This window comes from Symphalangus syndactylus, chromosome 11, assembly GCF_028878055.3.
Source record: "Symphalangus syndactylus isolate Jambi chromosome 11, NHGRI_mSymSyn1-v2.1_pri, whole genome shotgun sequence".
NCBI lineage: Eukaryota > Metazoa > Chordata > Mammalia > Primates > Hylobatidae > Symphalangus > Symphalangus syndactylus.
In genome coordinates this window covers 26,337,209-26,360,034 of record NC_072433.2, presented here as the reverse complement: position 1 = coordinate 26,360,034, position 22,826 = coordinate 26,337,209, and the positions used below count along the sequence as shown (strand labels likewise).

The 22,826-nt window shown below is 48.5% G+C and overlaps 2 protein-coding genes across 4 annotated transcripts in view; one reads left to right on the top strand and one right to left on the bottom strand.

Moving 5' to 3' along the window:
• LRRC36 (leucine rich repeat containing 36) overlaps positions 1-13,751 on the top strand; it is a 53,284-nt gene extending 39,533 nt beyond the window's left edge. Inside the window, 6 exon segments of the mRNA XM_055298553.2 lie at positions 438-878; positions 5,366-5,511; positions 7,237-7,360; positions 10,740-10,854; positions 13,390-13,559; positions 13,562-13,751. Of these exon segments, the coding sequence (XP_055154528.1) occupies positions 438-878; positions 5,366-5,511; positions 7,237-7,360; positions 10,740-10,854; positions 13,390-13,559; positions 13,562-13,611 (1,046 nt within the window). The 3' untranslated portion in view covers positions 13,612-13,751.
• A 4,529-nt stretch (positions 13,752-18,280) lies between these two features.
• TPPP3 (tubulin polymerization promoting protein family member 3) lies at positions 18,281-22,029 on the bottom strand. Of its 3 annotated transcripts, XM_055298600.2 has the most exons (5): positions 21,864-22,029; positions 21,430-21,524; positions 19,395-19,588; positions 18,952-19,105; positions 18,281-18,835 (listed from the first exon to the last, which is right to left on the bottom strand). In XM_055298600.2, exons 2-5 carry the CDS (start codon positions 21,505-21,507, stop codon positions 18,647-18,649), a joined length of 615 nt encoding a protein of 204 aa, XP_055154575.1. In that variant the 5' UTR covers positions 21,508-21,524; positions 21,864-22,029; the 3' UTR covers positions 18,281-18,646. The 3 variants fall into 3 exon arrangements, with proteins under 3 accessions (XP_055154575.1, XP_055154576.1, XP_055154577.1); XM_055298601.2 differs by lacking the exon at positions 21,430-21,524; XM_055298602.2 differs by lacking the exons at positions 21,430-21,524; positions 21,864-22,029 and adding an exon at positions 19,667-19,815.
• Positions 22,030-22,826: the final 797 nt, after the last annotated feature.

The window sequence follows — 22,826 nt, the reverse complement described above, 5'->3', positions numbered from 1 at the left end:
ACAAAAGCTAGCTGGGCATGGTGGCATGTGCCTGTAATCCCAGTTACTCGGGAGGCTGAGGCACGAGAATCGCTTCCCCCTGGGAAGCGGAGGTTGCAGTGAGCTGAGATTGCGCCACTGCACTCCAGCCTGGGCGACAGAGTGAGACCCTGTCTCAAAAAAAAAAAAAAAAAGAAAAAGAAAGAAAGAAACAGAATTTGTCTCCAGAATGTTATAGATTCTTTACTGTTTACACAAAAGTCCCACATTTTATTGGTGGTGGTGGTGGTGTTCCGTCCTTTCATCACTTTATGCTACCATTGATCAGAATTATAAACCACCTCTTCCTGAGAGGTGTTTCTGGCAGACAGAGAGTATGTTCAGTGAGCAGAGGTACTCCCAGCTAGGCCACAAAGAATTCTTATCATGTTTTGTTTTTTTCCCTTGGTGGTGTTCAGAGTTCAGACACTACTCGCCTCGTCAGTCCACGGTCTGAACCCCAGAGAAGATGACTAGAGAAGAGTACCAAGTATCTTTTTTGGACAATAAGTCTTCAGGTTCTTCTCCAGAAAAGGAATTGATACCAAAACCTGATACTTTTCATCTTACCCACGATGCCTCATTGAGTAAATGCCTGGATGTGGGTGATTCTAGCCAGATCCATCCCTATCAGTTACCTTCAGATGTTGGTCTGGAAAATTATGACAGTTGTTATTCTCAAACTCTATCCCTGCATGGAAGTCTTGGTAAAAGGCCTCAGAGAAGCAAGAACTATCAAGAGTATAGCATAAAGCCTTCAAATGACATAAAGGCCACCGCTTCACATTCCTGTGGAGACTTACTAACTTCTCTGTCAAACCCTGACTCCAGCACTGGAAGGCTTTTGAAGCTTAGTTCAGGTAACAGCTTCCTGTCAGTTTACAGGTCTTCTTCATAGGCATGAAGATAGAAGATATAACTGAAAATTTTGGAATTAACCCTTCTGAAATTGTATTAGCATTTCTTAAGTTGTATTTTAGGGTCACCAGTGGTCCTTGGAACCTCCAGAAATCTGTAGGGTATGAGTTTAACATGATATATATATATATTAGGGAAAATTTGTAGGAAAGTGAGCATCGCAGCTACTTGCTATTTTAGTTAAGCAGCATCCCAGGACATCTAGTCTTTACTCACAGTCACTTCTGTTCTGAGTTACTTTCAGAAGAAGTTAGTTTCAGGCTAGGCACGGTGGCTCATGCCTGTAATCCCAGCACTTTGGGAGGCTGAGCTGGGCGGATCACGAGGTCAGGAGTTCGACACCAGCCTGGCCAACATGGTGAAACCCCGTCTCTACCAAAAATACATACACACACACACACACACACACACACACACACACACACACACACACACAAAATAGCTGAGCATGGTGGCATGCGCCTGTAATCCCAGCCACTCAGGAGGCTGAGAGGCAGGAGAATTGCTTGAACCTGGGAGACAGAGGTTGCAGTAAGCCAAGATCGTGCCACTGCACTCCATGGGCAACAGAGCAAGACTCCGTCTTGAAAACAAAAACAGAAGTTAGTTTCAGAGTTAGTGACAGAGATCACTCTTCTGTTATTTATTTATTCAACCAAACTCATTGAACACCTACAGTGTCCCAGACACTGTCCTAGCTCTGGAGATAAAGTAGCAAACAAAATAAAGTTCCATGTATATTTTACCATAATAAGAAGACAGTTCCTACTTTCATAGAGCTTACATTCTCATGGGGTAAGACACATGATAAACATTTTAGCATGTAAATATATGTCAGGTTATGGTAAATGCTGTGAAAAAATTATATAAGGGCATAGAGTGTGATAAGGAGGAGGCGATGCTTTAGATAGAATGGTCCAGAAAGCTTCTCTGATGAGGCATCATAAAAGTAGAGACTTGAATGAAGTGGGAGTGTAAGCCATGTGGGTCTGGGAGGAGAACTTTCTAGACAGTGGGAATGAATACAAAAGTCCTGAGGCTAGAACATACTTTTCATGTACAAGGAACCTCAGGGAGGCCAGTGCGGCCTCAGCAGAGAAAGTAGAGTGTATAGATGAAGTAAGAAAGACGCCAGACTTTTTTCTGGGTGAGATCAGAAGGAGTTGGAGAGTTTGTAGCAAGGGAGTGATGTGATCTCATTTAAGAATTACTGTGGATGTTGGGTTGAGAATAGACTATGGGGAGCAGGGTAGAAATTTTTTTAAAATGCTTTGGAGAGATTGGAATCAGCGTAACAGATGATGATGGCTTGGGCTAGACAGATAGCAGTGGAGGTGGTGAGAAGTAGTCAGATTCTGAATATGTTCTGAAGATGACACTCCATGGTTTGCTGATGGATCCAGGATGAAGTGTGGGAGAAAGAGGGTCAATGGTGATTCTGTGGTTTTGAGTCTGAATAACTAGAAGAACAGAGCTTTCATTTACTAACATGGAAAAGAATGGGAGATACAGATTTTAAGATAAATATCAAGAGTTGGGTTTTGGACATCTTAAGTTTCAGATGCCTTATTAAAACTTTCCAGAGATGCCAATTTGGTAATTGGACATACTAGTCCAGAGTTTAGGGAAGAAGGTATGGCTGGAAATATAAATTTGGAGATTATAAGTGTACGGGTGACAGTAAAACTCTGAGACTGGATGAAATCTCACGGAAAGAGTGAATATAGATAGAAAAGAGATCTGAGGACCGGACCTGAGCCCTCCAACAATTAGAAGTGATAAAGAGAAACCATCATGGAGAGTGAGAAAGCAGCAGCCAGTAAGATAGAGGGGAAAAAGCCAAGAGGAAGTGATATCCTGGAAGCCAAGTGAAGAATGTGTTTCAAGAAGGAGGGAGTGATCAATGCTAGGTCAAATGCTTCTTCTGACAGGGAGGGAGGGAGCCTGGGACTGAAAAGTGATTATGGTATTTGGCAATGAAGCAGACATTAGTGAACAGCTTCAGAGGATGCATGAGAATGAAAGCCTCACTGAGGTGAATTCAAGAAAAAAATTGGAAGCAAGGCGGTAAAGTTACTGAATATAGACAACCCTTGTATTAGTCTGTTCTCACACTGCTAATAAAGACATACCCAAGACAGGGTAATTTATAAAGGAAAGAGGTTTAATTGACTCACAGTTCCACATGGCTGGGGAAGCCTCACAATCATGGCGGAAGGTGAATGAGGAGCAAAGTCACGTCTTAAATGGTGGCAGGCAAGAGAGCTTGTGTAGGGGAACTCCCCTTTATAAAACCATCAGATCTCGTGAGACTTACTATCACTGACAACAGCATGGGAAAGACCCGCCCCCATGATTCAGTTACTTCCCACCAGGTCCCTCCCATGTCATGTGGCAATTATGGGAGCTACAATTCAAGATGAGATTTGGGTGGGGACACAGCCAACCCATATCAGCCCCTTCAAGGAGTTTTGCAGTAAAGGGAAACAGAGAAATGGAACTAGCTGGAGAGGGGATGGGGTCAAGGAGATCCTGGTAGGAGTGATCTAGTAGACAGAAAACTGATGATGCCAGGGAGAAAAGGGACCGTTACAAGAAAATGGAATCCAGTCCACCAGTGGAGAGGCTGGTTTTAAATAAAAGCACAGATAGTGGCCGGGCGCGGTGGCTCACGCCTGTAATCCCAGCACTTTGGGAGGCCAAGGCGGGTGGATCACAAGGTCAGGAGATTGAGACCATCCTGGCTAACACGGTGAAACCCTGTCTCTACTAAAAATACAAAAAATTAGCCGGGCGTGGTAGCGGGCCCCTGTAGTCCCAGCTACTTGGGAGGCTGAGGCAGGAGAATGGCATGAACCCGGGAGGCGGAGCTTGCAGTGAGCCGAGATTGCGCCACTACACTCCAGCCTGGGTGACAGAGAGAGACTCCGTCTCAAAAAAAAAAAAAAAAAAAAGCACAGATAGTTCATCTATTGTAATAAGAAGGAAGGCAGAGAATTTATTAATACAGATACAGGAGAGTTGGTAGATTTGATGGTGTGATCATGTAGATGTTTTCTTTGATTGCCTCTCAGGGAAATAAAGGAGGTTGGCACCTGGCAGTAAGGAAGGAAGAGAAGGTGTTGGAAGTTTGAAGAGAGATGTGAAATATTTGTCTCAGAGAATAGAAGAGTAAATTGGCCAGAGTATTATATTAGGAGAGGCCAGGCACAGTGGCTCACGCCTGTAATCCCAGCACTTTGGGAGGCCAAGGCCAGTGGATCACTTGAGGCCAGGAGTTCAAGACCAGCATGGCCAAGATGGTGAAACCCCATCTCTACTAAAAATACAAAAATTAGCTGGGCATGGTGGGTAGACCCAGCTACTTGGGAGGCTGGGGCAGGAGAATATCTTGAATTCAGGAGGTGGAAGTTTCAGGGAGCCGAGATTGTGCCACTGCACTCCACCCTGGGCAACCGAGCGAGACTCTGTCAAAAAAAAAAAAAATCAGAAGAACTGGGCACCACTAAGGGCGCAGTTACAATAGTGATCATGAGTTTAAAGTGAGAAAGGTCAGAACAGATGCGTTTTTTCTCCAGCTATGTTCCCCTGCTCTGATGTAGGCTTGGAACACGTGGACAGTTGGATTTAACCAGAATTGGAGTTTTGTCAGAGAGTTGAGGGTGTATGCTAGGGAGTGGTTATTATGACCCTTGGACTACAGGCCAGGTATGGATAGAAGTGAGACATGAGGCAGGCCAGGCTCGGTGGCTCACGCCTGTAATCCCAGCACTTTGGGAGGCCGAGGCGGGCGATCACAAGGTCAGGAGTTTGAGACCAGCCTGGCCAACATGGTGAAAGCCCATCTCAACTAAAAATACAAAAATTAGCCAGGCGTGGTGGTATGCGCCTGTAATCCCAGCTACTGCGGAGGCTGAGGCGGGAGAGCTGCTTGAACCTGGGAGGTGGAGTTTGCAGTGAGCCGAGATCACACCACGGCACTCCAGCCTGGGCAACAGAGCAAGACTCTGTCTCGGAAAACAAACAAGCAAACGAGAAAAAAAAAAACTAGAAACTTAAAAGTTGTTTGGGGTTAAAAAAACTTTTTAAAAAATGTCTAAAGGGACATACAGAAGAAGAAATCCTAACAGTTATTTTCCTTCTTATGTTGACCTATTGCTCCCATTTTGTAGGAAATTATCCCCAGGGCCACTAATCAATGACTAAGGAATTATGCACTCACAAGGGGCTGCTGTTGTTTCTCCATAGAGTATGTAGGATATACTTTCTTGTCCTCTTAAAAACACCTCTTTCTGCCACTTACTAAATTCTGGTAAAAAGGAGATAATAGATTAGCCTATTTGATCCAGAGAGCTGGTAGTTACTGACTAGGAATGCTGTGCTTTAGCTTTTAAGATTGGCCGGTGTGCCCATCCTGAATTTTTGGCAGGTCCTGCCCGAGATTTGCTTCCGTCTTTGGTAGTCCTGGTGCCTTCTCAGGCGAGGTGTTGCTCACATCCTGAAGACACGACGAAAGCCTTCTGCAGGAGGGAGCTTGAACTGAAGGAGGCTGCGCAGCTGGTCCCTAATGACATGGTATGCCCCTCTCATCTCCCTTTAGAAAAGTACAGAGCAGCAGGACTACAACATCTCTGTGCCTTAATGATCAGCATCACCATGAACACCTAACCAAAATATGGCAAAAGTCTGGGCACAGCAGGAATACAAAACTTGCTAGGACAGGGACAACTTGGAAGTTCTGCAGGGATGACTCCCTCATCCTAACCCTAATCCAAAAATTCTGAAGACTTGAAATGAGAAGAAACAAACAAAAATTCCAAAAAACTCTAGAGTGGAAATGTTTAGGATAATGTTCTTGAAGGTTATGGTTTGATCCCAGCAAATGTATCTGAGATTGTCTTTCCTCCCTTCTAAGGGAGCTGAGAGCCCTGAACCAGGGGCTAGGGGCCATTCTAGAGCATCAGCCTGCTGGCTCTAGGAAAGGAAGAAGCAACTCATATCCCCATGCTTTGTTCCCTTTTCTCTTTTCTTTTCTTTTCTTTTATTTTCTTTTCGTGAGGCAGAGTCTTGCTCTGCTACCCAGCCTCAAGTGCAGTGGCACGATCTCAGCTCACTGCAACCTCTGCCTCCCAGGTTCAAGCAATTCTCCCTGCCTCAGCCTCCCAAGTAGCTGGGATTACAGGTGCCCAGCAACATGCCCAGCTAATTTTTGTATTTGTAGTAGAGACAGGGTTTCGCCATGTTGGCCGAGGTGGTCTCAAACTCCTGACCTTAGGTGATCCACCCACCTTAGCCTCCCAAAGTGCTGGGATTACAGGCATGAGCCACTGCTCCTGGCCACCTTTCTTCTTCTTCTTTTTTTTTTTTTTTTTTTTTTTTTGAGATGGAGTCTTGTTCTGTCGCCCAGGCTGAAGTGCAATGGTGCGATCTCAGCTCACTGCAAGCTCCACCACTTCCCAGGTTCAAGCGATTCTCCTGCCTCAGCTTCCCAAGTTGCTAGGACTACAGGCACACACCACCATGCCCAGCTAATTTTTGTATTTTTAGTAGAGACAGGGTTTCACCATATTGGCCAGGATGGTCTCGATCTCTTGACTTTGTGATCCGCCTGCCTCAGCCTCCCAAAGTGCTGAGATTACAGGCCTGAGCCACTGCACCCGGCCTTAGCCGCCTTAACATTAGAGGATTTTCAGACACCAAGTTCAATTCTAGAAACTTTAGATAGATCACTAAGAATGCTGGCCATTTGTCAAAATGACAAATGTTTGTTCTGCAAGAGTAGTAGATAACTCATAAGAAAGATTGCTAGTCCATGTAATAAATTTGTTCACTGCATTTGAGCTATATTTACCAACGAATTAAAATTCTAGTGAGAAAAGGATGAGTTTATCACTAAATAGAGGAAAAGATCTTTCAGTTCTCTAAACACACCTTAGCATGTCAGATTCTTTTTTTTTTTTTTTCTCTTTGAGACAGATTCTTGCTCTGTCGCCCAAGCTGGAGTGCAATGGCGCTATCTCAGCTCACTTCAACCTCCGCCTCCCAGGTTCAAGCAATTCTCCTGTCTCAGCCTCCCGAGTAGCTGGGGTTACGGGTGCACACCACCATGCCTGGCTAATTTTTTGTATTTTAGTAGAGACAGGGTTTCATCGTGTTGCCCAGGCTGGTCTCGAACTCCTGAGCTCAGGCAAACCACCCGCTTCAGCCTCCCAAAGTGCTAGGATTACAGGCGTGAGCCACTGCACCCAGCCTAGAATGTCAGATTCTTAATGTATTCGTATTTTGTTTTCTAATCTAAAGGAAAGTTTGAAGCAAAAACTGGTCAGAGTGCTGCAGGAAAACCTCGTTTTGTCAGAAAAAATTCAACAGTTGGAGGAAGGTGCTGCCATCTCAATTGTGAGTGGGCAAAAGTCACATACTTATGGTAAGTTGAGGAAAGCCATGATATATGGGGCCTCTCAAGACAACTGTTTGTTTATAGATGACCCATTTAGTAATCTTCATCATGCTAACTCATGTGGCTGCCTTTGGCCTACTTGGTCATCAGTTTTCCTGACAGTTAACAGAAACAATCATTTTGCCACAGAGAATTGTAATGCAAGTGGCTTGAGTTACCAGATGAAGCTCTTGTCATGTGGAAAGCATGTACAAATGTTGTTACTATTGCCATTAATTTTGAGAATGACACATGCTTTTGTGATTATAACACCAAGAACATGTTCTTTATACAAAGTTTGGAAAATACAAGGAAAATATAACCCCATGATCCAGCAATAACTTCCATTAGTGTTTTTGGTATATTTTCTTCTACCTTACCTCTCTGTATATTTTTTAACTCCAAATTTAAAATTGTGGCTGGGCAGGTGCAGTGGCTCACACCTGCAATCCCAGTACTTTGGGAGGACAAAGTGGGAGGACTGACTGAGTCCAGGAGTTTGAGACCAGTCTGGGAAACATAGTGAGAACCCGTCTCTACAAAAAATAAGAAATTAGCCAGGCATAGTGGTGTGCACCTATAGAGCCAAAGAGGCTGAGGCAGAAGGATCACTTGAGCCCAGCAGTTCAAGGTTAGAGTAAACCTTGATCACGCCACTGCAATCCAGCCTGGGTGAAAGAGAGACCCTGTCTCAAGAAAAATAATAATAAAAATAGGCCGGGTGCAGTGGCTTATTCCTGTAATCCCAGCACTTTGGGAGGCCAATGTGGGTGGATCACTTGAGCTCAGGAGTTCAAGACCAGCCTGGCCAACATGGTGAAATCCTGTCTCTACTAAAAATACAAAAATTAGCTGGGCGTGGTGGCAAGTCCCTGTAGTCCCAGCTACTCGGGAGGCTGAGGTAGCAGAATTGCTTGAACCCAGGAGGCAGAGGTTGCAGTGAGCTGAGCACTCCAGCCTGGGCAACAGAGCAAGACTGCCTCTCAAAAAATAATAATAAAAAAACTGTGTCCTGGTTTTAAAAAATAATTTACATATAATTAGATGCACACATTTTAAGTTTGATCTCAATCAAAATACAGAACATTTCTAGAAAGTTTCTTCATACCTTTGTGTAGTCAGTTTCCCCTACTCTTGATCTCAAGTAATCACAGACCTGATTTCTACATCCTAATGTTATTAATTTCATGGTATAGGCATTTCTACAATATCACAAGAATATACCATATTTATCTATTTAGTCCTTTATATAGTTGTTTTTATAATGGTTATATAATATTTAGAATAAAATGATTTTAAATTATTTCTAAACATTCAAAAGAAAGACCTGAAGTGAAGGAAAAGACCCTAGAATCAAATACTTTTCTGAGATTAACCTTCTTTCCTTTTGATGGAGCTGAGAGTCCTAATATTTAATATTTATACTATTATAAATAATGCTGCTATAAATGTCTATGTACAGAAATCTTTGTGTACATTTCAGACTATTTTCCTAGGAGACAGTCCTAGAAGTAGAATTAGTGAGTCAAAGGATGGGATATTTTTGAGGCTTTTGTTACATAAATCACTCCCAAGAAAGTTGTTTCAGTTTACACCCACCTCATCAGTGTACTTGAATGCTCCTTTCACTCCCCTCTGCCAACACTGAGCATTTTTTCAAAATTTGCCATTGTGATAAGTGAAAAATAATATCCTATTTAAGTCTTGATTGTACTACTTTATTATCAGCATAGTTAAGGCCAGTATGTTAGATAAAGTTTGCCCTTGACAGACTAGCTCAGCACCCCTAAGCAAATTATGGGTACATGGATTTATACGAGGAACTTGATTTCAAAGTTCTGATGTGGAAGCACTGAATTTCCATTGTTAAATCTCAGCACTAAATAAATAAATAATTCTCAGCACTATCTGATACTCACAGGCCCGAATAATAAAGATATCAGTCTCCACTTACCTACTTTGAAATTAAAAGTAGGTATTTGTCCACTAGATACTTACTTTCATTCAGCCAGGAGGCCTAGTATAGTATTTTGGCTTACTGGTGATAAACAAGCTTTTGCAGCCTTGTTTTCCACCTTCTAGAACCCTCCTACTCAAGATGTGATCCACATTAGTATCACCTGGGAGCTTGCTAAACAAGTGGGGCCTCACCTCAGACCTACTGCATTAAAATCTATTTTTAGCAAGCTCACGCTTGTAATCCCAACACTTTGGGAGGCTGAGGTGGGTGGATCACCTGAGGTCAGGAGTTTGAGACCAGCCTGGCCAACATGGTGAAACCCCGTCTCTACTAAAAATACAAAAATTAGCAGGGCATGGTGGCACGCGCCTATAATCCCAGCTACTCAGGAGGCTGAAGCAGAAGAATTGCTTGAACCCAGGAGTTGGAGGTTGCAGTGAGCTGAGATCGCACCATTGCACTTCAGCCTGGGCAATAAGAGTGAAACTCTGCCTCAGAAAAAAAAAAAAAAAAAGTTTAAGTATAGAAGATTGGCATCATTACAACCGGAATTCCTGTTCTTTTACCTCCTTATTATTGCAGGCAATGGTAATATATTGGTAGTACATTGGGGAAGCTAGGTATAAGTGTCTTAGCCACAAATTCAGTTTCTACAAGTATTAATTGAGTTATTACTGTGTGCCTGACACCATTCTAGATGTTTTCACATACTACGTAGGGAGTGAAGGATGTACAAAACAAACTAAAATGGAGAATACAGTGTGAGACCCAATATCTATTGACTGCCTATGCTAAGTGATGGTAGGTGTCTCATTGAATCCTCATAACAGTGTTAAGGGGCAGGGTTATTAACTCTAATGAAAGTCAGAAAAATAAACCAACACGTGCAATATTTGTGTTTTTTTTTGAGACGGAGTCTCACTCTGTTTCCCAGGCTGGAGTGCAGTGGCGCAATCTCGGCTCACTGCTACCTCCATCCCATCTCCTGGGTTCAAGCGATTCTCTGCCTCAGCCTCTCGAGTAGCTGGAATTACAGGTGCCCGCAACCACACCCGGCTAATTTTCGTATTTTTAGTAGAGACGGGGTTTCACCATCTTGGCCAGACTGGTCCTGAACTCCTGACCTCGTGATCCACCTGCCTCGGCCTCCCAAAGTGCTGGGATTACAGGCCTGAGCCACCGTGCCCAGCCCATGTGCAATACTAAGTGGCTGAATTTTAACTCAGATCTGTTGCCAAACCCTGTATTCTTGCCACCATATCTCCTATCTCCAAGTAAGGAAATGGAGTGTGAAGTTGGGTGCCATGGGGCCCCCAGTTCTCAAGATGTCCATCTGAATACTTATATTCTGCTCAAAGACTAGCAGCTTGGAATCCTTTTCACCTCTGGCTACTGTGCCCTTTGTAGATGATCTTCTGCACAAAAACCAACAACTGACCATGCAGGTGGCTTGCCTGAACCAGGAGCTTGCCCAGCTGAAAAAGCTGGAAGAGACAGTTGCCATTCTCCATGAAAGTCAGAGGTAGGAGAGGGTCTGTCTAGCTTGCTTCTAGAAGCAGATATTTACTCCTTTTATCTCCTTTGTTTTGCGTGGAAAGTTAATATCTATGCACTTTGCAAGTGAACCCCATTCTGTGTGTAAACCTCCTGTATCTGGCCAGTTAGCTCAGGGATTATAAAAATGACGGCTTCCCAGGACACATCAGGGACTAATCGTCTTTGTTGGCATTGGTGGGTTGCAACACCTTGATAATTAGCTTCTCACTGGATCTGATCGGACCTTTGTTTGGGTCAGCTAACGTTTTTGGGAGGTCAGTACATACCCCTAAAATCGGCCATCTGGCTCCTCTGGAAAGTGCCTGCTATTGGTCACGGAAGACATCAACAGCACTTGGCAGGGAGTGATAGAGAAAGAACCCAAAGTGTGTTGTTTCCTTCAGAGGAGCTCAACAGCATCAGTCCTTAAAGAACAGCACCCCCGGCTAGGTGCGGTGGCTTACGCCTGTAATCCCAACACTTTGGGAGGCCGAGGCAGGTGGATCACGAGGTCAAGAGACCAAAACCATCCTGGCCAACATGGTGAAACTCTGTCTCTACTAAAAATACAAAAATTAGCTGGGAGCTTGCTAAACAAGTGGGGCCTCACCTCAGACCTACTGCATCAAAATCTATTTTTAGCAAGATCCCCAGGTGATTTGTAAGCATATTAAAGTTTAAGGCACGTGCCTGTAGTCCAGCTACTGGGGATACTGAGACAGGAGAATCACTTGAACTTGGGAGGCGGAGGTAGCAGCAAGCCGAGATCGCGCCATTGCACTCCAGCCTGTCGACAGAGCGAGACTCAGACTCAAAAAAAAAAAAAAAAAAAAAGCACCCCCAGGATACAGGCCAGGCAAAAAAAATCAGAAGAGACTTCAAGATAAGCACTCCATCCCCAAACCTTCAGCCTCCTACTTCACTTCCTGATTTTCATTTGGTTAGCTTTATATTCAGAGGATTAGACCCAGAACCATTCTGGATTTGTCTGAAAAGCTTTTCATTATAATTATTTCAAACATTACAAAAGTAAAGAGAATAGCATAATATGGTTCTCAAACTTGGGTATGCCTCCATATTAACTCGAAGGACGTGTTGAAATGCAGATTGCTGGGCCTCATCCCACAATTTCTGAGTCAGCAGGTCTGGGTTGGGAACTGAACATCTGCATTTCTAATTAGCTTCTGGGTGATGCTATTGCTGCTGGTCTGGGGACCACACTTTGAAAACATTAGGATATATTGCTTTAGTGATGTACAGTCAAAATACTCTCTTTTAAATTAACCAGAAATAATCCTTCTGAAACCATACAGGTTCATTTGTTTTATTTTGCCCTTGATTCTTAGGGGATTTTAAAAATAATTTTGGTTTAATCTTGTTTTCATAATTAAGTAAAACATTTACACAGTCCCAATGTCAACCCTATAAAATAAGATAAATCCAGAAAAATCCAGCTTCCTTTCCTGTCTTTGCTGTCCTTTCCTTCCCTCCCACCATCCTTCTATTGTAGGTGTGGGTGTATATTTGTATTCCCCAATTATTACATAAGAAGACACAGTGTTGCTTTAACATTTCATCTTGAAAATCTATTCATAGTGGTGTATAGAGTTGTTAGTTCTCATTCCTTTTTCTAGCTGCATAGTGCTCAGTTGTGTGGATGATATACTACTTAATTAGTCCTCTATTGATGGACATTTAGTTTAACATATTTTGCCATTAAAAATAGTGCTATAATGAATAGTATTATGCATACATTTTTTTCTTTTTGCCAGTGTGTGGATGGCTTTTAACATTAGATGGTAATACAGGCCAAGTGCGGTGGCTCGAGCCTGTAATCCACACTTTGGGATGCCGAGGCAGGTGGATCATTGAGGTCAGGAGTTTAAGACCAACCTGACCAACATGGTGAAACCTTGTCTCTACTAAAAGTACAAAATTAGCTGGGTGTGGTGGTGCACACCTGTAATCCCAGCTACTTGGGAGGCTGAGGCAGGAGAATTGCTTGAATCCAGGAGGCAGAGGTTGCAGTGAGCCAAGATCCCACCATTGCATTCTAGCCTGGGCAACAAAAGTGAAACTCTGTCTCAAAAAAAAAAAAAAAATTAGATGGTAATACAGAGTTCAATGCAGCCATGACTATCACCATTAGTGAATTGCAGTGGCAGGATAGATTAGAAGTAGATGTTATGATTTGGGGTAGAAATTGGAGGCCTGATCAGGTGCCAGTGACCCAAGGCTTCTACTTACCTCATCATCAAAGTGCTTTTGAAAGAACAGAACAACTGCTAGCTATATATAAAATGGGAAATGTATTATTGCTTCAGTAAGTTTGGAATATAATCAAACAGAACTGTAATGAAGAAACTGTAAGTCTGCTTTTAAAGTAATCATAAATTGGACAGTTCCTTCTATTTAAAGATGTGACTTAATTTCACATTTGTCTTTGGGAAACATTTTGGGTCTGCATGGTATCTCTCTTGCTTTTATGATTTCATGACTGCCTTTTTCCCCTGGGCCTCAGATCCCTGGTGGTAACTAATGAGTATCTGCTGCAGCAGCTGAATAAGGAGCCAAAAGGTTATTCCGGGAAAGCGCTCCTGCCTCCTGAGAAGGGTCATCATCTGGGGAGATCATCGCCCTTTGGGAAAAGCACGTTGTCTTCCTCCTCACCAGTGGCACATGACACTGGTCAGTAATACAGAGCGTCTTGGATGCTGCCCCAGAGCCTGGCTTATGGAGCTAGCATGGAACTCACACCACAGCTTCCCTGGTCCACAGAGGCTCTCACCGCCATTGCCACCAGTGTGGTGGTATGTACTCACAAAGATTAAGAAAGAAATGTATTCTGATTAGATTGTATTAGTCCTTCTTTTTATATCTCTATTTATCTCCCCCTATTGAGTCATTCTTTCCTTCTGCTCACAGAAATAGTTGGCACTTGGTCCCAGCTATTGTATAGATATTGCATAGAGACATTTGGCTGAAAATGTTGAAAGGGAAAAAAACACTAGACATTTTTCCCCTGTGTCATTTGGAACTGTGGTAGAAAGTTAAAAAAGAACATCCACCAGATTCATCAAACAGGGTTTGATTCCCTCCCGCCATGGTGAAAAGCTGACATCTGGTGTCTGCCCTGGAGCAGCCAACAATTTAGTCAGGGAAAAAAGCAAACTCATGTGATGGGACCCAAAGCTTCGAATCGATACTAAATAGGTCTAAACAAAAGCCTAAAGATGCCCTGAAGAGGGAGAAAGAGTGAGTAATGGCCACTGTAGGATTGGAGAAGGTGTCAGTGAGGCTTGTTTGAATGGACGCTGCAGAATGAGTAAGAACGGTAGCAGGTAGAGGGGATGCAGAGCCTCCCAGGCCAAGAGTACACAGAAAAGTCTGGAACACCACAGGGGGTAGTGGGGCAGGGATAGAAGTGTGGGACATAGAAGAGGTGTAATGTCATGAGAATGTTCCCAGAGCAAGTGATCGTTCATGAAGGGGGAGACATGAAGAGGTTACTAGGCAAAGCATGTGGCTGAGGGCAAGAGCAATGGGGAGAAGCTGCAGAGAGCAGCAGCATGTGCAAAGGCCGGGAAATGGAAAGGGACGTGGTTTCTTCAGGGAGCTGAGGGGCTGAGAGGAGGTAAGCAGGAGCAAAGTTGCACCGCTCTTTGAAGATTTTAGATTGGGAAGGCAGAGGAGTGACAGATTGTGTTTGAGAAGCTTTCTCAGGACCAGGCACAGGGGCTCACGCCTGTAATCCCAGTACTTAGGGAGATCGAAGTGGGAGGATTGCTTGAGACCAGCCTGGGCAACATAGTGAGACTCCATCTCTACAAAAAAAATTTTAAAGTTAGCCAGGCACAGTGGTGCATGCCTGTGGGCCCAATTACTAGGGAGGTTGAGGCATGAGGATCGCTTGAGCCCAAGAGTTCAAGGCTGCAGTGAGCTATGATTACACCACTGCACTTCAGCCTGGGCAACAGAGCAAAACCCTGTCTCCAAAAAAAAAGAAAAACAAAGAAGAAGAAAGAAGAATAAGCAGGAGAAGGAGAGAAGAAGAGAATGGGTTGATCATGTGTGAAGCAGGGACCAAAGGGGGAGCTAGGCAGCCCAAAGAAGAGGCAGAGGCAGGCAGGACTAGATATGCCGGTTCTGAATATGTTGGCTTTGGGCTCAGCATCCAGTTTACATGCAGGTGCCCTGTACTTTTAATCCTGATTGGGCATTTAAAAAATCAATGGGGAAAGATGATGTAAGTGGTTCTAGGTATGTTTCTGCTTCAGTGGCCTCCCAGCACGCTAATGTCACCAGAGAGCGTGTAGAAGGTGAAGGATTTTCAACCTAATGCCACATGGTTCTTCTCTTCACCTTCAGGGCCACATCAGAGAGAGAGACAGGTGGAAGGATTAGATAACTTACTTGTACCCCTGATTCCATGCTGTGCAGGGAAGGAGAGCCACCACCATGCTAATAAGACATGACAGTCACAAGTTTCTAAGTTATAAATCCACAGACTTCTGGATTTTAAGTGGCTTCCCAAAAGCAGCTTGTACAGAGGAGCCAGAAGTTTCTTTGAGCTGCAAGGCTCTGAGGGAGCTAGAGCAAGCTTGTGCTCTGTGGAAATGTCAGTAAGAGCAGCCTCCCTGCACCCCTGCTGCGTCTTTCCTGGGCCTGTCTTTGTCTCCCAGGTAGGGCAGCATCAGCCAGTGGCCTTGCATCCCTGAGTTGTTATATTTCAAGGTGCACAGGCCAACCTAATGGACACACCAGGGGGCAGGGAGGAATAATGCACTGCTTTCCTCCACCCCAGCCGTTCCTGCATCCTCCATGAACACTGGATGGTGCCAGCCCCAGAATCTACTCAGGACACCTCCTAAGGGGAACAAAGAGCCTGGCCCAGCATGTGCCACCCTCCACCCCATTTTCCATTGTCATTGAAAGTGACCAACCCTGCCCCAGGCCAGGCACTTGCTAGGGTTGCTGGCCACTCCTGGGGAAGTCATCTGTGTTTCTGATTTTTTCCCTGTATGGCACTTGGTCTACAGGGCACGGGTAGGGGTTGTGATGTCAAGGAGAGAGCCAAAGAGTTGTTGCCCTGAGGGGCTAACTGGACTCAACATGGAAAGCGGAGGACCCTTGAAACAAGCAGAAAACACATGGAGCAGAATCCCACACCCTAGGCCTGGCACTACCACCAGAAAGCAAGACAGGTCTGGGATGGAGACTGGTCCTCAGGGAGGTTCTATGTCCAGAGGCAGGGGCAGAGGCACTCTCAGGTTGAGAGTTCTCCCAGCCATACAGAGCAGGTTTTAAAGGCTCTGTCCCTCGATCCTAACCTCTCCTTTGTCTAACCTGATTTTGCTAGCAAGGGTATCCAAAGCTTTCGACCACAAGGAGGCTGTTAGGGGAGGAGCAGTGGCATTGCTGGGCAGTGGCTGTCATGTGCCAGATTCTGCCAGACCCGTTTGGTCTTAGGGTCCTCCCAGCCCTGACTGGGCGTTAAATTCCCTCGGGCGTCATCACGGCATTTCGAGAAGAGGCGGCTTTACTCCTACGACGTGGGGTTTTGGGGCTCAGCCATTCTCTCTGTGTTCTTCCAAGCCATACTGCCAGTCACAGGAATGGAGAAGCCACTGGGCCCTCTACCATTGGATGGTACTGTCACCTGCAGTGGAATAGTGGGAGCCTGGCCCAATTTGGAACACAGTTAAATTTGCTTCCCTGTGAGGCTGTTTTGGTGAAAGCCAGAGGATTTGGGTTTCACTCCTATTATGTTCATTTTAAGCTTGCAATTCAAATGAATTTTCCAAGGCTAGAGGAATTGTTCCTCTGCATTTTTTTTTTCATTAAACACCTTGCATTCTACCTCTTAACATTTGCTGGTGGGAGGATCTGCCTGAAGGTCCCTGAAGCTCTTCCCTGGGCCACTCAAGGAGACGCGGTCAGCTGGGTCAGGAGGAGCTGCGCTGTGAGGCAAGGCTCTGCTGTGGCCAGGTGCCCACTTGCTGCCTGCCGATTCCCACCTGACATCCCTGTCTCAAGCCATACTATTCCGCTACACCCCTGTCCCCAAGGAGAGCTGGGCTTAAGGAATGTGGGGCCACCTGGACAGGAGCATCCCCCAATAGCCTGTGGGATGAGAGGATAAACAATGGTGCTGCTTTGTCTTGTGATCTGGGTCAGGAAAGTAGGCATTTGGGAACTGGCCCTTTTATACCTTTTCTAGCCCCTTTGGGAGCCACCCTCTCCTGGGTAGGCCCTAAAGTCTCATCCAGCCCCATTTTCACAGCAAGGAAGGAAGGAGAGGTGGCCCGAAAGCCTTGGCTTGGGAATAGCTCTGTCAAAACACCCAGAGCCTCAGTGAGATGATCTGGAAACGCCCAGGACCAGAGAGGCTCCCCTTCCCCTACCAGGGATGTGGAACAGATGGGAGGACATCAAAGAGGAGGCCCCTTCACTGAGGGATGCCCTACCCCCCACCACAGGCTACTGCTGGGTGCCAAGCCAGTCCCAGTTTTGGAAGTCAATGCTGGGGCTTGCTAGAAAGACCCTGGCCTGGGAGGCAAGAGGCATGGTCTGGCCTCTAGTCTGCAGAAGCCCCTCCACTCTCTGGACATTTCCTCAGCTATGAAATTACGGAGTCAGATGAGCTACTCTCTTTTTTTTTTTTTTTTTTTTTTGAGACAAAGTGTCTGTTGCCCACACATACTGGAGTACAGTGGCGCGATCTCGGCTCACTGCAACCTCCAACTCTCGGATTCAAGCGATTCTCCGGCCTCAGCCTCCTGAGTAGCTGGGACTACAGGCACGCACCACCATGCCCAGCTAATTTTTGTATTTTTAATAGAGACAGGGTATCACTATGTCAGGCTGGTCTTGAACTCCTGACCTCATGATCCACCTGCCTCAGCCTCTCAAAGTGCTGGGATTACAGGCGTGAGCCACCGCGCCCGGCCTGGATGAGCTACCCTCTAAGGTTCTGCATTTTCTGTATTGTGAGCCAGAACCCAAAATGACTTGCCTCCATAGCCCCTGTTTGCAGACTGAGAGCTGATGCCTGGCTCTGGGGCCTCTGCCAATGCTTGTCCCAGGCCGAGTCGGCTGTTTCATCCCTCCTACTGCTGTGAAAGTGGAGAGGGGGCCAACTCCCCAAACCCAAGGCACTGATCACAGGAAGGCAAGCTTTGATGTCAGGACTCCCATCAGGCCCAGCTAAAAGGCTTTGGACTTCCTCAGGAGTCTCCTCAGACAGAATGGCTCTGTGCTAACAGAAGGGGACTCATGAGTGCCTTTTTCTGGGCAAGGCTGCCAGGGGAAGGGGAGAGATTAGCAGTGTGTGGCATGCAGCGGGGTGATGACCCTGAGGGGGTCACTGGGGTGTGAATGTCATTCCCCCGTCATCGTCAAAAGGTGATACGTACCATACAAAAGGTGTCTTTATTGAGGTCTGGGTTAAAATTAGGCACTTGGCCAGAGCAGCAGCTTAAATAGGAGGCAAGCAGGCAGGGGTTAGCCATGCCTGGGGCTGGGTTGGGGTCATGAGGCTACAGGCACAGACTGTCCCCAGGTGGACAGAAGTCGGAGCGGGAAGAGGAGGAGGAAGGGGCCGCAGAGCAGCCTGGGTCAGAGGCCTGGTAGGCCGGCCCCATGGGACTAGGCAGGAAGCTCTGGGTGGCAGGTCCAGCAGGGAGGGGACCAGGATCTCTTGCTCCACATGCCCCTTAGATCCAGGCCTGAGCCTCTGGCAGGGGCAGCCGCACTTGGCAGGGCGGTCTTCTCAAGCCTCACTTCTTCACCTTGGCATCGTAAGTGCCTGCATTCTTGTAGGCGCTCACGTAGCCGCTGTCGTCCAGGATGTCCTGCCGTCCTGCAATGCCCTTGCCCTTGCCGCTCTCGTCGAAGCGCTCCTTGTGGGAGCCCGTGTATTTGCTGGTGTCCGTCAGCCGGTCTACAGCACCCCCTGTTTTTGCTTTCTGTTTGGACAGAGTTTCCCCAGGGGCACCTGATGAGGGAGCCCAGCCCTTCCCACCCACAGCCACGATTCCCCACACCCCATTCCGTGGCCATCTGAGACCAGCAGGGCACTTACGGTGACACCCACATTGGCTGGCTCTTTGCCTGCCACCAGCTGGCAGATGGCATCGAAGGCCTCCTCCTTGCTCTTCCCCTTGAATCGCTTGGTCGCCAGCTCTTCCAGGGCCTTCTTGAACTCCTCATAGTTGATGACCCGAGCAGACTTCCCCCTGCCAGGTATGTGGGCACCATGAGGGTTCCCCTTTCTTTTTTCTCCCCCAGGGGAAAGCATAAACACAGTCACTGCCACCACAAATTATGCAGTTGCGTTTCTTTCCCACGTTTGGGGAAATCGCGGGGGTCAGCACCTCTGGAGGGCAATAGATAAGGTTTGCCCTGGAAGAATGACTTTCGTGATCATGGTGTTCCCCTGACCCCTTCTTGATGTCCTCCCTGGTTCCAGCCCCCCAGTTCCCCACCTCCTGGGAACATGAGAAGCAGGGGCTGCTTAGGGCTCACTTGACTTTGGAGAAGACGATGTCCACATCGGTCCCTGTCACGGACTTTCCGTCAGCCACCTTGCAGTCCTTGCACAGCTTGGCCCAGTTCTTGCCATTCATCTCTTGCCCACTGGCCTTGGGGTCACCATGGATGGCAAACTTGCGGAAGCTCTCCTCCAGCCCAGCGATGTCTGTGCTCGCTGCCATGCCACCCTGTAGAGACCCACCTGGGTCATCTCCCAGCCAATCTGCCCTTCCCCTCCCCCAAGCCCAGAACATCCCAGCCTCTACCTCAAACCTGCAAGACCTGGGCAGGTTCTGTTACAGAGTTGGTGCTGGAGCTGCCTGGGGAGAGGGACCAGTCACTGTCGCCCTGGGCCACAGAGCCCCAAGGAAGAGCCCCGGGAGGCACGGTCTTGTCACTAATGCCAGCCCTGGCTCTCAGCAGGGTTCAGCAGATGAAATAATGATGCCCACAGCAGGCTGGGAACAGAGTGGCACTGTCCAGAAAGACTGTGAGGGCAGCAGCTGGGGCCCTGGCTTTGTCTGGCCCTGGCACAAGGCCTGCTTGGGTGGAAGTGAGGGTGGCAGAGCAGGCCCCCTCCCTGGAAGCTCCATGCCAAGCTGGGTTGGGGCCAGGCCAGGCTGCTGGTCAGGCAGGCATTTGGTGAGGACGGCATCTCCATAAGGGTCATGAGGACCCAGCAAGAGCCAGTCTGGGCATGGGTGCATGCCCTGGGCAGGGGTGCAGCTGGCCCAGCAAGGCCTTGTTACTATTTGCTGTTAAACAAAAACATGAGGGGAGCGGGAGCTTGGGGCTGGCCTGGCCACAGTTTGTGAAGCCTGGAGACGGTTGCTAAGGGAGGGTGGTGCTGCTTGGAGAATGTTGCTAAGGGCAGGATGGTGTCAGGGCGGCTCAGGGAGAAGCTCCCAGTGCTGAGGGGCTGGGTTGGGCTGGGAAGCTGGGGCCCACGGGTGGGGCACGCCAGCACTCCCTGCGCCTGGGGCATAACCGTGGCTTCCTGGCCCCTTGCCACCGACTGGGGCTGTAACCTCCCACTGTGGAGTTTTGGGGGAGCAGGAGGTTGGGGGCTAGTAGGGTGGGGGCTGTAGAGTTACGAACCCCAAGAGTCATGCTGGCAAGTGGGGCTGTGGCTGAAACACACTTCCTCATGTCTACACCTCAGACCTCCCCTGGCCACGCCCTGAACTTGGCCACACACCCCCACATTCCCAGCAACCCTGTGCACTCAGCCCTCGCCTGCCACCCCCTGGGCCTTGTACCCCTGGCCATACCTTCAGCCTTCCATCCTCCATCCTCACACCCACAGCCACAGCCCTCGGCCACCAGCCCCCACATATATACTAACAAACCTGCACCGACCCCAGTAATGCCCACAGTCCAGCACTGAAGTGCCCCCCACACTCACAGCCCTCCACTGCAGACCCCTGGCCACACCCTGAGCCTGCACAGCAGCCTTCTCCATCCCCACACCCGCAGCCCTGGGGCTGAGGCCCCTGGCCACAAACCTGCATCCTTTCCTGAGACCCCTGACCATAGCCTCAGCCACTGACCCCCTCCAATACCCACAGCCCTTTATCAAGGCACCCTGACCCTCAGCACCCCTTTGTCCACACACCTGCAGCCCTCTGGCCACACCCTCAGCCTGCAGTGAAGGCCCCAGTCCACATCCACACACTAACATTATGAGACTCCCAGGTACTATGCGGAGATCCCCTGTGTAGAGACCTCCCCGCCACATCCCCCTCCTCCACTGCCACCTCCTGACCACACCCTCAGTCTCAGCAACCATCTTCTAGCTCTGCCTTTTACACTAGGGCTTCCAGTGACCACAGCCTGGGCTCCGCCCGGCTGCCCCATCTTCCACCGAAAACTCCTCCCCAGTGACCACACTCCCATCCCTAAGTGGCAGTTTCTGGGACTGTGAGCACCGGTGGCTCCTGCGTTGCAGGGACCACAACCCCAGTCCACACTGCACTCCCCTTCCCTTTCCCTGGGTGCAACCTCCCACCAGGGACCCCAAGACCCGCACTTGGTTCACCAAGGGTAACGTCCAGGGGAGCTTGGATGCCACAGGGTGCTTGGCCCAAGCACTGGGTGGATCCTGCATGCAGTGCTCACTCCTGTCTGTGGAAAGATGGATTCTTGGTCATCTCAGCGCAGTCAGCTGGCGCTGGGTTGCAGGCCGCAGCCCCATGGGTTTTGCAGGCCATGGATGGAGTGGCCACACCCGTGAACTGGAGCCACCCGTCCCGCTCCCACTGGGACAGCTGGAGTCATCAATCAGCCGGACCAGGAGGTGGGGGCTGCAGGGCAGAATGCTTGGGGCCAGGGCAGGGCCGCTCAGCTGGCTCCTCGGCTGGGACCGCCGGAGGTTGGGACCCTTTCCAAGCTGTTCCCCCCAACCCTCATCGTGCAGGATACTGATTGGGGTGGCGGGCATCTGTGTCTCCTATGGGCTTCTACCTCGCGGCTGCTCCTGAAGTGTGCGTTCGGACGGACAGAAGGACGCAGGAATGGACAGATGGATGAGGGAGACCAGGCAGCTCCGCAGCTCCGCTCCCTGCAAGCTCCCGGGTGGGACTGCAGCCCAGGCGGCTCCGCCGTATTATCCCCTGTTTCTCGGTCTCCATAGAGACAGCGAGTCCCACCCCCGAGGCTGTCTCGGCGGGAGAGTGACCAAGGTCACGCCGGCCCCGCCCACGAGGCCCCGCCCTCCCCGCGCCTCTCCGAGAGCCGCATCCCGCCCCTCCCCCGCAACTCCGAGGTCCTCGCGACGGCGAGACAAGCGCTCTGCAGTTCGGGGCGCCTTCGGACGGCCCCCTGAGGAAACAGCCTCCCATCCTGGGATGTGCCTAAAGCTCTAAGCAGCCCCAGTCTCCAGGGGAGATCCAGCCCCCCAGAGAGTCAACCAGAGGCCATTGGGGAGCTGGAGCGGGGCATTGGTGGGGCTTGGGGAATCGGGAAGGAGCTCTCCCTCAGTGACAGGGGTCTACGGTTGGCTCAAGAGCACTGCCATCCACTGAACGGGTGGCACCCCCAGGCCACAACTCCCGTGCTCTCTTGGGTAGGATTCAGAGCCTGGAGCAGTGGGGAAGAAGGGAGGGGACTCCCCACGAGCGAATCGCGCTCGCCCAGACCCAGGATGCTGGCATTCGACGGCAGCCCTCTGCCAGGGAAAAGCTGCGGGACCTCCGGGCTCGGCCCCCTCCTTTCGCCGCCACCTCCCCGCGGCCTCGCAGCCTCAGCGCCCACTGCTGCTTTCGGAGCCCAAAGCCTGCTTTCTCTCTGCTTCCCAGTGCAAAGCCCATCTTTAAGAAAAATAACCTCCTCCAGGCCGCCTTCTAAGGCCTTTCTTAACCACGAGCCACACCTGAGCACCTCCACAGGGCAGCCTGGGTGGCTACCTACTGTACAGGGACCTCCTCC

Coding starts and splice junctions, on each gene's coding strand:
- TPPP3 (XM_055298600.2), bottom strand. CDS start 21,507: ATGCAGGATCCACCCAGTGCTTGGGCCAAGCACCCTGTGGCATCCAAG. Junction 19,589..21,429: donor CGTTACCCTTGGTGAACCAA/GTGCGGGTCTTG, acceptor GGGTCTCTACAG/GGTGGCATGGCAGCGAGCAC. Junction 19,106..19,394: donor ATCGTCTTCTCCAAAGTCAA/GTGAGCCCTAAG, acceptor CATACCTGGCAG/GGGGAAGTCTGCTCGGGTCA.